This window comes from Haliotis asinina, chromosome 2 (assembly GCF_037392515.1).
Source record: "Haliotis asinina isolate JCU_RB_2024 chromosome 2, JCU_Hal_asi_v2, whole genome shotgun sequence".
NCBI classification, from domain to species: Eukaryota; Metazoa; Mollusca; class Gastropoda; order Lepetellida; family Haliotidae; genus Haliotis; species Haliotis asinina.
Window position 1 is genome coordinate 93981653 of NC_090281.1, and position 16492 is coordinate 93998144.

Here is a 16492-nt window from a genome sequence, read left to right on the forward strand (position 1 = left end):
GTAGGTTCACTTGGAAGTATTAAACAACAAGCAGTGGTCTGTAAAGTAGGTTCACTGGGAAGTATTAAACAAGAAGCAGTGGTCTGTGAAGTAGGTTCACTTGGAAGTATTAAACAAGAAGCAGTGGTCTGTGAAGTAGGTTCACTTGGAAGTATTAAACAAGAAGCAGCGGTTTGTGAAGTAGGTTCACTGGGATGTATTAAACAAGCAGTGGTCTGTGAAGTAGGTTCACTGGGAAGTATTAAACAAGAAGCAGTGGTCTGTGAAGTAGGTTCACTTGGAAGTATTAAACGACAGGTGGTGGTCTGTGAAGCAGATTCACTTGGAAGTATTAAACAACAAGCAGTGGTCTGTGAAGTAGGTTCTTTGGGAGGTATTAAACAACAAGCAGTGGTCTGTGAAGTAGGTTCACTGGGAAGTATTAAACAACAAGCAGTGGTCTGTGAAGCAGATTCACTTGGAAGTATTAAACAACAAGCAGTGGTCTGTGAAGCAGATTCACTTGGAAGTATTAAACAACAAGCAGTGGTCTGTGAAGCAGATTCACTTGGAAGTATTAAACAACAAGCAGTGGTCTGTGAAGTAGGTTCTTTGGGAGGTATTAAACAACAAGCAGTGGTCTGTGAAGCAGGTTCACTGGGAAGTATTAAACAACAAGCAGTGGTCTGTGAAGCATGTTCTTTGAGAGGTATTAAATAGGTAGCAGTGGTCTGTGAAGCAAGTTCTTTGGGAGATATTAAACAACAAGCAGTGGTCTGTGAAGTAGGTTCTTTGGGAGGTATTAAACAACAAGCAGTGGTCTGTGAAGTAGGTTCACTGGGAAGTAGTAAACAAGAAGCAGTGGTCTGTGAAGCAGATTTACTTGGGAGTATTAAACAAGAAGCAGTGGTCTGTGAAGTAGGTTCTTTGGGAGGTATTAAAGAAGAAGCAGTGGTCTGTGAAGCATGTTCTTTGGGAAGTATTAAACAAGAAGCAGTGGTCTGTGAAGCATGTTCTTTGGGAGGTATTAAACAAGAAGCAGTGGTCTGTGAAGTAGGTTCACTGAAAGGTATTTAACAACAAGATGTGGTCTGTCAGGCAAGTTCATAGGAAAGTATTAAACAAGAAGCAGTGGTCTGTAAAGTAGGGTCTTTGGGAGATATTAAACGACAAGCAGTGGTCTGTGAAGCTGGTTCTTTGGGAGGTATTAAACGACAAGCAGTGGTCTGTGAAGCAGGTTCTTTGGGAGGTATTAAACAACAAGCAGTGGTCAATGAAGTAGGTTCATTGGGAGGTATTAAACAAGAAGCTGTGGTCTGTAAAGTAGGTTCACTGAGAGGTATTTAACACGAAGAAGTGGTATGTGAAGTAGGTACATTGGGAGGTATTAAACAAGAAGCAGTGGTCTGTGAAGTAGGTTCACTGAGAGGTATTAAAAAAGAAGCAGTGGTCAGTGATGTAGGTTCATTGGGAGGTGTTAAACAAGCAGTTGTCTGTGAAACAGGTTCATTGGGAGGTATTAAACAAGCAGTGGTCTGTGGAGTGGGTTCACTGGAAGGTATTTAACAAGATGTGGTCTGTGAGGCAAGTTCATAGGAAAGTATTAAACAAGAAGCAGTGGTCTGTAAAGTAGGGTCTTTGGGAGATATTAAACGACAAGCAGTGGTCTGTGAAGCAGATTCTTTGGGAGGTATTAAACGACAAGCAGTGGTCTGTGAAGCAGGTTCTTTGGGAGGTATTAAACAACAAGTAGTGGTCTGTGAAGCAGGTTCTTTGGGAGGTATTAAACAACAAGCAGTGGTCAATGAAGTAGGTTCATTGGGAGGTATTAAACAAGAAGCTGTGGTCTGTAAAGTAGGTTCACTGAGAGGTATTTAACAAGAAGTGGTCTGTGAAGTAGGTACATTGGGAGGTATTAAACAAGAAGCAGTGGTCTGTGAAGTAGGTTCACTGAGAGGTATTAAAAAAGAAGCAGTGGTCAGTGATGTAGGTTCATTGGGAGGTATTAAACAAGCAGTTGTCTGTGAAACAGGTTCATTGGGAGGTATTAAACAAGCAGTGGTCTGTGGAGTGGGTTCACTGGAAGGTATTAAACAAGAAGCAGTGGCCTGTGAAAACTCAATCGGAAGCCTGTTTTTCTTGGTCGTTTGACTTTGTGAATGTGGTATCGAGATTGCTGCATTATTGATAATGACAGCGAAGGACACTAAGACGCATAGATGTCAGATGTTATGTCATTTATTCCTTATATTTGTACAAACCTGTGATCACGAGATGAGCGTAACAAATTATAAACAACGTAGCTGTTAACAGTAAATCTACAGCCCAGACTATTGGCAAACTGTACAGTTGAGTCATTGACACTGTAGACAAACATGCTCTCTCCCTGTACTTTGTTACCGAAGCTTTGTCTCGCTACTGATTGTAGCTGATAATCAAGTTATATCATATTTACATATAACTGGTCTCCAAACTCACACACCCTTTATCAATAAAGGCGACGTTATCCATACACCTACTAAATTACCTCCCTTGCCAGCCTTGAACACAAGCTCCTTCTCAGCGTGTCGTCTGAACACCATGAAATCAAAGTGAAACCAAACCTGGATATCAACCAAGTGAAAAATATCCCCAAACAATCCCGTTCTTTCAAATAAATGCATTGCTAGTCTGATGATGAGTGGGCGCTCCCTTGTTGCATAACTGTTTGTTGGGTTGTGTTCCGTGAATTAAACCTCTTAGGTGCGGATCTCATTTGACCAGACAACTCGGTACCTGTGAATATACAACATGATTAGAAGCCCCCTTTAAGCGGATATATCTATATCAGGTCATACCTCCAAACAACAGGCATCCAGTACTCTACACTTTTGTAGTATGGGGTTAATGGTGAGGAGGGTCGATGTAAGAGACACTCTAACCTGTGGATATTCCTTCATTTCGGCATTCACATAGCACTACACATACGACTATAAGTTCATCCATCGGACACTTAGAAACTGGCAATATCTGCAATCTCGCCACAATGATTCGAGTAGAGTAGACACTCTTAACTTCCGGGAACCCCAGTTTACATATACAAAATATACAGTGGTACGTTTAACGTACGCCCTTAAACATCCCAGCATACACAAGTAAATATGTTTGGCTGGAATGTACTATGTATTATATGTGTCTGTGACTGTTTAGGAGAGTCTTTATTTTGTCAAGTAGGCCTAACATAACGGTCCGTTCAAGGTCGAATGCTCGTTGACCTTTTGATCGTTTTGAAATGAATTTGTCAGGACAAATTCACTGAAAATGGTAGGATCCCGATTAACATGATTTCGCTGTAACCAAAAGAGAACGACTTTCTAGAAACAGAATTGTACCTATACACCTGATCTAGCCAACATTTTTACTGGAGAGTTTTGAAAGAGTATTAATGTAACACTATTTTGCGCACACTTGTCAGACATAAATTTATGTATGGCCTGCTAGGCAGAATATGTCCATGAGAACTGCCGACCTATGCAGACCTTGGCGGATTGTTTGTCGCTCATCTGGCTTTAAAAACTGACAGGACATACGAACAGAGCTGAGCCGGCAGACAAAGAGACGAGCGAGAATAGACGAGAAGGAAGGTGAGACATGGACCCGAAGGGACGAAATGACCAAGTCCAGCTTTGCACTGTCTGAGTGTCGACATCACTTCGTCACCTTCCACGGATAGCCCCTGACGGACTGTAAGTTGTGTGCATGCTGTTCGCCATGTTCCACAAGTTGTACGTTAAGCAAGAAAGACTACCTTTCTTTGTTGACACTACGCCTCGTGTTATGTCAAGACCTAAGGGGGTGTTACATGGAAGTCAATCAATAGCCAAACATACAAAATCACAGTGTACCAAATGATCACAGTTACGTAACAGTAGAATGCTTGTAAAACTACACAAAACGTTTGTTACACGATTACAGCGTGTAAACCTCTTATATACATATATACACATTCGGTTCAGATGACCTTGAGTCTCCACTCGCTCCTTGCCGTAACCATTTGACTTCTCATTCGGCACGACGCAGGTCAGGCCACTTCAGTGATGGTTTTGTTGCTCCAGTGCCGAATGCATTGAGCACATGTTCCTCTGTTTAAGTGGAGTTCTTACTTCCAATTCCTGCACTATTTAGTTCACACTAACGTGAATGATATCAATAATTCTATACATATATACTTATTCCAAACCTCGGATTTGTTGCACTAGGTGTTTTTCTCATTTTTATTACAAAAGGTGTAACATGCACTTCAAACCCCACGCCATGCGTCTTTATAAAATTGTAAATGTTTCCGAAAATTCAATGTCAAAACCGTTTCTGTTGGGACTCCAGTATCGACTTTCAATATCTTGTTCAGGATTATTTTATGTTCGCTTCAGTTAATATCTTCAGCGCTTCACTTCTTCACATCGGGTTATGGAAACCTTTGTCCAAGTAAGATTACTCGTCTCGTCTCACATTATCGATATGGCAACCCACAACAATATATGTCCAAACAAAGTTTTTGATTCCAGCCAAGTGTGTCAGAGAGACTCCTTACACAACCACCGTCAATAGCTCAGGATCGAACCGGGCTTCGGTTACAGCCAAACAACTTAATCACTAAATCTACTCCCAATTTATTTACATGAGACGCCTTCAAGGGAGATGGCGTTTCTTGTTTTCGATGGACACGTGCATTCTCTGAAATCCTTGTGTAGCTGATCACATTTGAGGTCATCAAAGCCAAAGGTTGTTGAGCTGTTTGAATTTACCTCTGACCTCGATGATGAAGAAAGTTGTTGTGATGTAGCTCTATGTATTAATGTTTAAGAGCATCTCCTTTTAAACGTCCGTGTTTGGTTTGTTGTCATTAAAGGCCTCAAATCCAAAAAGTCGAGGTTGATCGTATGTGTACTGAAATAAACAGAGAATTGAAAGTTAATAAATTTGACATTTCAATTTGGCTTGGAAACATTAATTTCATTTTTCAAGATTATCATTTCCTAGCAGTATGTCCTTTATATCGCAAGCGTTCGTCCGGTCTTAAGGCTCCTTCACACTTATTTCGAATTGACAGGAATCAAGGAGAATCAGCCAGGAAAAAATCCAATTTCTAACCGCATTCGAAAGAGAATGCCAAAATAAATATTTAAGCTTTATAAGAATGCGACTCCCAAATGCTATCTAACGTTTCAGTGACAGGTTGACACGTTTTTGTCCCATTCGGCGGCGTTCTGGTGACGTTAGGGTTTTTTTGAAGAGGTTTCGGGACGTTCAAACTTTGGTCGAAATTTTCTGATACCTTTGAACACAGGCAAACTGTAGCGCAAATGTCGTTTCGCAGCATAAAGAATATGACAAGCCTTCTTATATGCGAGGGTAGCGAGCAAAGGTTGGCAATGTACTTTCCTCGCTTCGGTTCGAAAAATACTTTTCATGTCTAAATAAAATATCGGCAACATCAAAGGTACACTCCCATTACCTCACTTGGCGGTGCTCTAACATTTCTTACCCCATGTTTAGTAATTACTCACACGAAATATGTTTTATTCAGCATTTTAAGCGCCACTCATGGTATTCAGGTCGTTCTTCGCCTCCGCTACCCCTACCAGCTTCCAGTTGAACGGAGGGACGGAACATGAATAAGCAGGAATTAAAAATAAATACCATATTGCCTTATTTTATCGTGAACCTATTGGAGTTTATTTGTCTTATCTGTCGTCGCTGTTGTTAGAATTTTTGTAACATTTATTCTAAATAAAAACACTTCTGGCGTAATGGGTGAATGATGCAGGGGAGGTAACTGTAAGTATTCTATACAGAATAATACCCTCTTGTTCCTTCACTCCGTTGACCCGGAAGCTGGAAGGGGGAATGGAGGCGAAGAACGGTCTGATCTACCACGAGTTGCGCTTAAAATGTTGAATAAAAATATTTCACGTTAGTAATTGTTCAACATGGGGTTGGAAATGTGAGAGCACAACCCAGTGAAATAGTGGGTGCGAGATTTTATTTTGACATGAAAAATATTTGTCGAACCGAAGCGAGGAATGTACGTTGCCAACCTTTGCTCACTTCGCTCGCATGGAGAGAAGACTAGTCCTTTTCTCTATAGCGCTATTTGCGCTACAGTTTGCCTGTACTTTGAAACACATTCCATGTGAAGTCCAGCAGTAATCGAGATACATTCCGACTCATTCGAGGCGCATATTCGAGACATTCTGAAGGATTTGGAAGTGGCTTGTCTTTCCTATTCTTCCCCGAATATGTACAGAATGCTTAAAATGCAGTTCGAATTCAATAACAATACATAGAATGCAGTTCGAATGCACCTCATATACCGTTCGATATTTTGCCACTTCGAAAGTACCTAAAATGTTTTGAGCATGATCAAAACATTTGAGCATGTTACAAGAATTGACACGAATAGTTGGAATGCATTTGGAGTGCAGTAAGAAGTTTTAGAATTCTGTTCGAATTTCCAGGAATCTCCAGAAAGTTTCATTCCGGCAGCATTCCGCCGCAAGTGTGAAGGAGGGTATCAGGAACTCTGACCATGTTGAAGGCAGCCCTAAGGATGAGGTATTGGACTGTTATTGTATCTTAGCCCGTGGTCAGGGAACGTCAGTGGGGCGCAACTATTCATGGTGAACAGAAACTGTTCCAGTGGATGAAAGTTACGTATTCACTATTCATTATGTCCTGTGCTTAATACCACGGGTGTAAGTAGGGCACCAGATCATCGTACCCGCCCCCAGATCTGGTTTTGCATGTGATACACCTACATGTTTTTATCTTATAGTTTATACATTTTTGGCACATTTAGTCTAGCGTGTCTCCCTGGTCATCTGGATAGGTGTTTGTATTTTTCTATGTTCTCTTACCACTGCCATTTTTGACGTACATTCACATGACACATAAACAAACTGTTTTGTCTGACAATATTTCGCCATGAGTGACCCACGCCCAAGCGAGCATTGTCCGTCATGTAAAACTTGCAAACGGGAGATTTGTTTTAATACCATTACTTATTTCTTGACATATTTATGTATTGTTTGTGAAAACTGAGCTGAATGAGCTATAACTGTGACGTCTCCAGACCTGCAGCCTGTATAGCTACGTGGACGGCAGCGGGCGGACACAGTGGATGGTGTGTAGTCCCTGGTTACGGCACAGAAGAAAATCAAACTAACTTACGTGTACCTCTGCTAAATTTTTCTCATTTTGATAATCATACGGTAGATTGCCGTCTTCTCTGTCGTTCGGTGTACACAGTGTCGTCGCTGTCTCCGTCCCTCTCAGGTACGTTGCTTGAGATGGCGTGCACGCAGCCTGTGGAAAGTGGTTGAGTAAGTTGGTGAGAGAGTGAGTTAAAAGATACTGACACAATGAAAACGCAAAACCCATTTTAGTCATTTTCAAAATTATTTTACATGATGAATTCAATTATCACACTTAGATAACTTGATGTAAAGTCGCCAAATGAAACCATAAGAAGATTTGGGTTCGAACCCATTTAATGTTCCCGGCAAAGGGGTAATTCCACAAAACACAGTTTTCTTGGATCTTATAGGGTGCATGGTTACCGTGACATGGACGAGCAAACTGGCGTTTTGGACGCATATAAGGCATCATAATTCGATTGTTTCACTACCAGTCACAAAATGCCACGGCTCAACGAAAGAGAAATAAGATGTTTTCTTGGAACAAATGTTTTTCTGCTTCAAGAACATTATGACTTGTGCCCATGGTGAAGTCCTCTGTGTTGTCGTAATACTAAAATTTACTTTACTTTATTCTGCATGTTAAATGTTTGTTTCATCAAAACATTAAAATATGTAATCGTATATTAAGTACCATAATCTTCCCGTGAATTAATTAATATCAATTATTTCCGTTCAACATTCTGATCACAGCGAGTAAAGCACTATGAAATCAATGTTGATAACTCGGGACTTTAAGTCTTTGAATAGGGGCCCTATACCAAATATGGAGAACACAAACCTATTGTTAGTGTCTGAAATTATAACTGTACCTTTGGATTTTTAGCTCTGAAACACATAAACTCAAACACTCCCAGAATGATTGCAAACACCAGACCACCGACCAGGATGTAGAACACACCCGCAACGTTGCTTAGCGACAATGAGCGCTTCCCGGAGTCCTGCAAGAGAAACAAGATCGTTGACAAACTGCGCATTTTCACATGAAAGTGGGTGGGTTTACTCTAGTTACAGCAACAGCATGGGGGTACACGAGAAGTGGGATTCACACAGCTAATGCTTTGACAACTATGGCCTAACTCAGAGAACAATAACAAACCAACAGACCCACGACCCACATCAAATGAAGACCAGACAATGAACCCCACGTACAGAGACAGAATTCGAAAATACTGAAATGGTATGAAATAATGTCTCGGTCATAAAAGCACGTATCAATAGTTTTATCTAAAGTAGAAACACACCATATAGGGTTTATTAGCTTTGTACATTTATGTGGGACAGTGTACAAACGTTTAACCGTTAGCTATATCTTCTGACCTTTGACCCCCCGTCTATTCCACACTGGCCTTTCTCAAACCACCATTTGTTCTGTAGCGTGTGGAGAGTACCATCTTCTCGCAGAGTTAAAACGCCCAGAGTGATCTTGTCTCTGTCAATGAAATTATGATTGAATATCTCATCTTCAAAATATATCTAACAAAAGCATTACGCTGGTTTGAAATCTAAATCTTTACTTCAGCAAGAACCATATACTGCAAACATCCTTGGTAATCCTCAGCGATGTTTTCTTGTAGATTTTTTAAATATAATTTCGTGATTGAGAAGATACAATTACGAGATGATACAATATCTACAGGAAGAAAATTATGTTTGTATGCTCCATTGTGATCTTTATGAATTAAAGTTGAATATCAAATATTTATAGCGCAGAACAACAGAGACAGACTTATCTCCCCTGGCTATCACACGAACGTTGCAACAACTATACTTTAGTAGTAAACTTTCTACAAATATAAATGTTGCAAATAATCTATCAGTAACTGTGTTGTCTTTATGACAAAATGTAAAACCCCGAGACAGTAAGAAACACATCACACAGTCATTGGTTTCTGTGGATCCTTCTATTTTACGTCTCGTGTTTGTTCTTCAATGCCATAACATGTATTATGCTATCTGTATTTATTGGTTGACGAGAATGGTTCATATGACCTTCTCTAAAACAAAGCATTGTCTTGATAGACCAATAGACTTAAAGCAGAGGAATATTTTCAGCCAATAAGCGAGAGCGAAAGGCAAAGTAGTCCTCGCCTGTGCTACTCGATTCAGTCATGGCTTATTCTTGTCGGTTATCAACAGTTCAAAATAATAAATTCTTGTTTTATGTATCTTGTAATAAAACGCCAGACGATCACACTTCGGTGACTGTCGGTCAATATAACCTTTTGCATTCTATCAAACACGACAATGTCCTCACGAATGAAAAATAATTCATAAATGTTTTCTACGTGTTTCTGATTGGATAATTCTGGGGAAATATAGGCATACACACGGAAACTCACAGAAAAGAAACGATTTCCTCAGTGAATAGCAGGTCGGGCAAAGCTTCATGAACAATCCATTGAGCATTCATGTTGCATATGGAATCATCTAGTAAGCACACACTGTCTTTAACTCCTTGCTATGGTATGGGCTGATCCAAGGGGCTGGGGCGGGGTGGTGTGCGGGGGTACGCCTGGACTACAAGCCTATCAAGCATGTTAACACTTACAGATATGGAGAAACGTACACTTAAACTTACAGAGGGTTCCATTTCGATATTTGTGTCAACCGCTGAGAGTGTGAAGTAGCGAAATAGAAGCACCAATCTTTATTATTAGTGAAAATGCGCTACAAGATAAATTGTGAAAATATACTCCATATCAATCACAATGCTTCCTCATGTAAGCAAACCGTTAATGGCAGACAATCGGTATATTTTAACTTTATGAAATATGAATATATAATAATGAGATTTTCAAAGTGTTAAATTACCTTAATTCTGAGCCCCTCGGTGTCGCAATACCAAAACCTTTCGAGTTGAGCTTGGGGCCCACCTTCATTGTATCGCACGGCTTCCTGTTGTTTTCGTATTCGTTGAAGCAGGATTCCAACAGGAACGCGTACTTGCCCTTAGAGTCCCTGACCTTGGCAACTCCCTCTGATGCCGACTTCACGAAAACGTCGGGGTTAGCGCTCATGAAGTTCCACATCTGTTTATAGGTGGGTACCTCGGAGTTCTTACAGGAGACGAACAGAAGTGTAGACAGTTAGAGACAAATAGATATTCTGAGGTGGTTTTGGGTCGTAGAAATGTCATTATTTGATGATGGACTAGTTATACCAAGGGCATGTGTCTGCCAGGTCAGTGACCCAAACCTCATACGACAAGCATTGGATGCTACAGATCAATTTTAAGCAGGATTTTCACAGATATGAAGATGTATATATTCTTGCTGCACAGTAGCATATGGAACTACCAATCAACTGCTCTCTGGGAGTGCCGTTACCAGAGACCTACCCAGTCTCCCTTTTTTGTCTGCTATCATGATACTATCATCTGCTCGTGCCATACATGCTTATCGATTGCTGCACATTGGGAGCTTTGATTGGCCAACCATTAACGGAACCATTTGCTTCGACTTTGAGCTACCGGATGTTTGGCACAGAAATAACTGCAGAAACGCGATACCACAGAGGTTTTAGGTACCAGTGAACGTGACAAAACTCACTTTGAAGAATAGTAACGATGTTCCTGAATCAATTGTTCCGTATTTGATTGTCGTCTGCTTTGCAAGGTCGTCTGCCGACTCTATAGGTGTAAACATCCGCTCTATAGTGAGGAAGGCAGCCAGGTTGGCAGTATAGGAGGATATGATTATAAGGACGAAAAACCACCATACGCCTCCTATTATACGACCTGACACCGATCTGAAACAGAACCAAATGTACGTTGAAGGCGAGAAAATATGTAGCGGAAAACGAAGAATGGTCAACTACAATATCTGTCGTTTTCAATGGTAATTACATGAATGAATGTTCTCGGTAAAAACAATAGTTCAATGCTCTGTGAAAAAACCCAAAAACGTTCTAAAATATTTACTTCGGTGAAAAATAAATATTAAAACTCAAACTCCTTAACCGTTAGACGTTTCTATTGTCATACTCGTATGTATGAATACGCCATCGCTTCTTCAAACTGCGTGCAACAGATGTTATATTTGTGATTCCATGTTCCCAGTAATTACAAATTGTTGTTCTGGAGTCCCATTGGAAGGCAGCAAATCGTCCGCACAGGAAGTGAGAGAACTAATCGAATCATCTTCCGTGGCTTCCACAAAAACGTCAAAGTGTTCGTCTAGACCGCCTTATTTGTGTACTCCTCTACAATGGCCGATAGCTATGTGTACACCATGACTTTTAGAAAGCGGCCAAAAACATTAAACACCGAAACTAACTCTTCGAGATCATCGACGCACTATATCATTACGCTTCTGTAAATAACCGAGTCGGGACCAGTCAATCCAGTGATCAACAGCACAAGCATCGATCTGTGCAACTGGGAACCGATGACATGAGTCAACCAGGTCAGCAAGCCTGACCACTCGATCAAGTTAGTCGCTTCTTACGACAAGCACAGTCACCTTTTATGGCAAGCATGGCTTGCTGAAGGCCAGTTCTACCCCGGACCTTCACGGTCAATTTCCAAGGATAACATCAGTTGTGTATTTCACATTTCAGTTCGATCTAATTATGATGTATGAATATGTATTTCCTTTTTCACGTGGTAATCGATGAATACAGCACGGGTTTTAAACTGGTTTCGTGTTAAATGAGACGGGCAATACAAACGATCCTTTCAGATATTTTATCAACTTCCAGGAGCCCCAAAGTGGGCACTTTTCAGTCAGTTCTCAAGTCTCCAGATCACGTACCATCAGTCTACCAATTAACAGAAACACGAATTACACAGGCAAACCGTCTCGACTGGTCAGTCTGCATCACACTTCCTGAACTGCATTATTTTCCCTTCTAAAGCCTCAAAATGAAACGAGTCTAGATTTCTCCAGGTTCTGAATCGCCCATCTCACTACGGTCTATTTTCAATTTATTAGAAATTGTTTTGGTGCTATTGGGTTCCTTCATCTTACGGAAAATCGCGAGTGTTGGCGACTGAATCGGCGAATATGTAAGTGGTCTTTCATATATATGAATGTACCTGGCCAAGCCAATTAGACTCGAACGTTGTGAACTCACCTCGGACAGGAGTCGCTACCTTGGAACATAAGCGCACCCATGGAGAACCAGAATGAGTTGAATAAGGAGAACTCGTTGGCTAGTTCCTCCGTTGTGGCATCGGGACCCTTCTTCCACTCGAGGGGGCTGAACCTGCTGACCAGGAATAGCCCCACACTGACCCCGATATAAGCCACTGTGATGCACACCCAGATCTCCAGCCGCAGGGGCTGCATGAAGGAGAACACACCCGGCTTCTGTTTGTCCGGCTTCTTGATCATGATGCTGATCCCAAAGTTCATGAAAGGTTTGGAGAAGTCCACAAAACGTTCTCGGTCAGCTGTGATTGTCAGTGGAGCTATTGCCATATCGGCTTCCTAGGAAACAAAATAAAGGTTTTCTGAGGGATCAACCGTTTGATAGCCTAACAAAATATTATTTCTTTCCCCCAATTAAATGTGTATGCTGGTTGAGTTGTGGCGTGAATAGGCTTGATGCAGTTGCCGTTAGAATGTTATCTCTTTAACACTCACCACCTGCTCTCAACAGAAAACACACTATAGATTATTTTCATTTCTAACTTCTTTCCCGACCTTTACGCCCATTGGAATTGATGGATTTTGAGATCTCCACTACTGGGGGTGTGTCGGTTTGAGTTGACAGTGAGATGACGACTAATGTAGGTGTGTCGGTTTGTGAGTTGACAGTGTGATGACCACTACTCTAGGTGTGTCGGTTTGTGAGTTGACAGTGAGATGGCCACTACTCTAGGTGTGTCAATTTGTGAGTTGACAGTGAGATGGCCACTACTCTAGGTGTGTCAGTTTGTGAGTTGACAGTGAGATGGCCACTACACTAGGTGAATTGGTAATACAATCACCAGTAAAGACAAATGCTGAACATAACACGTAACTGCTATAAAGATATGGCTAAGCATTAATATTTAGATAATACCAAATAAATTAATATAACAAGTTATGGCAATGTGCCATTGTGATGTCTTCTGACGTTTCGAGTGAGTTCTCCTATCATGCCGTTCCAGGTGTTGGTATTGTTGTCCTTCAACCCATAGGCTCCATCGGCCACCAGCTTAATGGCGTAGTCAAAGCCCACCTTCACAGACATCGCGTAGGACAGGTCAGCGGCGTAACCTAACAACGAGGAACACAAGAAAGACGAATTCAGAATGTGGGAAACGCGAAACGCAAGAACAATTAAATGTTGGCACAAATCCTTCCTTAAGCGATTTGGTTAGTTACGAACGCCGTTTATTCAAAGCAGGCGGTTGTCCAACTATAGGGTCTGAACAGATATTTCATACTATTAGGCATATAGAAGTTGGTAGATTAATACACTTATTATGGATATGCAGCGTCTTTAAGGAAGCACCTCCTACCCACCTCCACTATCAGCTAGACCACCTTAACTTTCATAACGCTCAATGCCCGTGGCTTTATATACATAGTACACATACCTTTGTAAAAACAACTCTGTGGCTCTGTAAGTACTAGATATACCTCTGTGGGTTTCTGTACATACTACATATACCTCTGTAACTATTCACTGTCATTCACATAATGAAAGGGCAAGTATTAGCCCAGAAACATCGTGTATAAATTCAAAGAAGTTGCATATCCACAACAAGTGTCTTGTATTAATATGGCCTTAATGTAATAACATACAAGCCGTGACATCATTTGTCACCAAATAGAGAACAGCAACATCACTGTGTCCAAATAGGATGTTGTTATTTATAACATATTTTTCGATTTGACTATCCTCACCCTACACAACTCTTCAATTAAAACTATAATTTAATCCCTGGTAAGGTGTTCTCTGTGCCCATATTACGGATGTCTCAGCTTGCATCGGTTTTGTCTCATGAACATTGTATATGGAAGGATCGCCTTGATCAGAGTAACTGAAACTTTCCATCTGCGTTCAAATGATGTGGAGGCACCGTTACATTGTGGAGAAGTTTTACCTTGAAACCTGTCATTTCCAAGTTTGGGTCTTCCAGCGTCTTCCTTGGCCCACATCAAGAAAGGATCTACCTGAAAGTCCACACTAGCAGTAAATAATCACCTCAGTCTTATAGAGAGAACTGGACAATCGCCATTTGAAACGAAACAGTCTATCAAGCAATCAGTATACCAATTTATCAGGTTATCTATGAACAAACTGAAAAAAACCCGTTTGTTTTCATTTTTTTAAATAAATATACCCTAAACGAGAAACACGACAAACCTCGTATTTGTAAGCAAAATGATGGACAAAAGAAACAATACCCAGTTTGTTAAAAAAAACCCAAAACCCCATAACGATATAGAAATGTTCTGGCGAGTGCTGGACAGAATGTTTACGACGGAGTTGACACTGTAGTGAAATACAAGTGTCTGAACTTCCCTGTGGGACTATGACACTGCCCACGTCAGTTTCAGAAACGACGCGGATTCATACCTAAGTGAAGCGAAACGAATAAATGCTCAATTGAATAAAATATTATCCAGGATGAACCGACTCAAAAGGCTAGGAAACTGTGACCTCAATCGACATATTTATATATGATTAATTTGTGTTCATAACATTAATAAAAAACGACCATCTCAATTTTTAATGCTTTTTATGTTTGCTAAACTATATTCATTTGACTGTATTGGTGCTTGATCAACTTTACTACTACTGCCTTTGAAAAATATACTGAACACCAATAGAAACGTAACTCTGGCTTTTTGACAAGTTTATAAATAGAAGACATAAACATGAATGCTTATTTTCATATTTCATTTTTTCGAAAATTTCGTTTCTTTTGCTGTTCAGTATATTTTTTCACACTAAACAAGAGCTGACCGGTATATTAATCATCGCATCTTAATACATATTGTTTCATTTGGCGTCATCGAAACCATGGCTGCACTTCAAACTGTACCTCAGTCATCAATGAACCAAATTATTGCTACACATAATTACCCACCAGCTTATCACGTTTCGCAAATTAGCAGGGATCGGTCGTCATATAATAGACTAAAATCCAGTTTGATAATACACAGGTCATACATACCAAAATTAGCGATTGGAAACTATGATAGTTGGTTAAACAACTGAATAAAATTCTGAGATTTAGATGTTCAATTGGCAAGGTAAAATCATGAGGATTAATTTCTCTTTATTCGATTTACGTTTTCGTTTACAGTGAAATTCAGCGGTACGTTTTCACTTCAAACAAACTATGCGATCTTAAAATCATACCATGACATATATAAGCTTATTATATTTGCCTTTGGTCATATATCCCTACCAATGAGCGAGAAATCTTTACGACATTTTTATAAGGTGGTTATGTATTATGTCTCAGGAGATGGCAAGGTGAGTTAACTTACCAATATAGACGTTATAATCTTGGTAGAGTTGACTCCCCTGTCTATATACTGTATATCTGGTAGGTGTAGTTGGTCGTGCTCCTCGCTCTCGAACCCCCGCTCACTGCTGTACCAGGTGCCTATCTACAAGTGACAAGTGACAGTGACGAATCAGTTTGTATGTGAGACATACAGATACATTAGCTGAAACCACAGCCTGAAATACATTCTTCACAGACCGACATGCTGGAATAAAATCGTCACTGAGACTACAAATTTGATGCCCAGGGCCCTGTTAAACAAAGCGATCTCACCGCTAAGGCTAGTTTAAGCATTGTGAGGGTGTTCAGAAACATGGGTGAGGAGCATCTATGACGTGTCAGTCGGGGTTTTCAGTATATTAATTTCATATTTTCAATGTTGAATATTTCACGTCTCAGTTAAAGTCTGTTTAATGTGATAAAACTTTAACAGAGGCATGAAATGTATATCAGTTATACACCGATCGTCCGTACAATGCTCTTTTGAAACCAACCCAGTGTCAAGGGTAAATGAATACACCTTGCTACATTTGTCATACCAGTATCCTTGGTTTCTAAATACACTACTGTAACTTTCAATGGACTATGATACATTTGTTTATGAGCAGAGAGAAACGTTCTAACCTTTGAGGGGCCATTGTCCAGACTCACTGAGTACACTCCTAGACTGTAGTCCTGGCGGAAACCCTTCCTGTCGAAGGAAAGTACGCCTGACAGACCTACCGGCTGCATCTGTAATCATCATAAAAGATGCTGTCAGAATATAAAGATGAATCATGTCAGTACATAAAGCCATTACCAACTGTACAAATGTGACAGTTAC

General features: G+C 40.5%; 1 protein-coding gene across 2 annotated transcripts in view; it reads right to left on the reverse strand.

Annotated features, from left to right (window-relative positions):
- Positions 1–4755: 4755 nt before the first annotated feature.
- The window catches only part of LOC137274624 (glutamate receptor 2-like), a 75721-nt gene continuing 63984 nt past the window's right edge, over positions 4756–16492 (reverse strand). Inside the window, exons 8-18 of one of the 2 annotated variants that reach the window (XM_067807922.1) lie at positions 16294–16401; positions 15650–15772; positions 14254–14323; positions 13278–13420; positions 12291–12646; positions 10766–10964; positions 10029–10273; positions 8535–8646; positions 8027–8155; positions 7195–7323; positions 4756–4905 (exon numbers count right to left, since the gene is read on the reverse strand). In XM_067807922.1, the coding sequence (XP_067664023.1) occupies positions 4834–4905; positions 7195–7323; positions 8027–8155; positions 8535–8646; positions 10029–10273; positions 10766–10964; positions 12291–12646; positions 13278–13420; positions 14254–14323; positions 15650–15772; positions 16294–16401 (1686 nt within the window). In that variant the 3' untranslated portion in view covers positions 4756–4833. Of the gene's footprint in view, positions 4906–7188; positions 7324–8026; positions 8156–8534; positions 8647–10028; positions 10274–10765; positions 10965–12290; positions 12647–13277; positions 13421–14253; positions 14324–15649; positions 15773–16293; positions 16402–16492 lie in introns of both variants that reach the window. The other variant, XM_067807921.1, reaches the window with a different exon arrangement.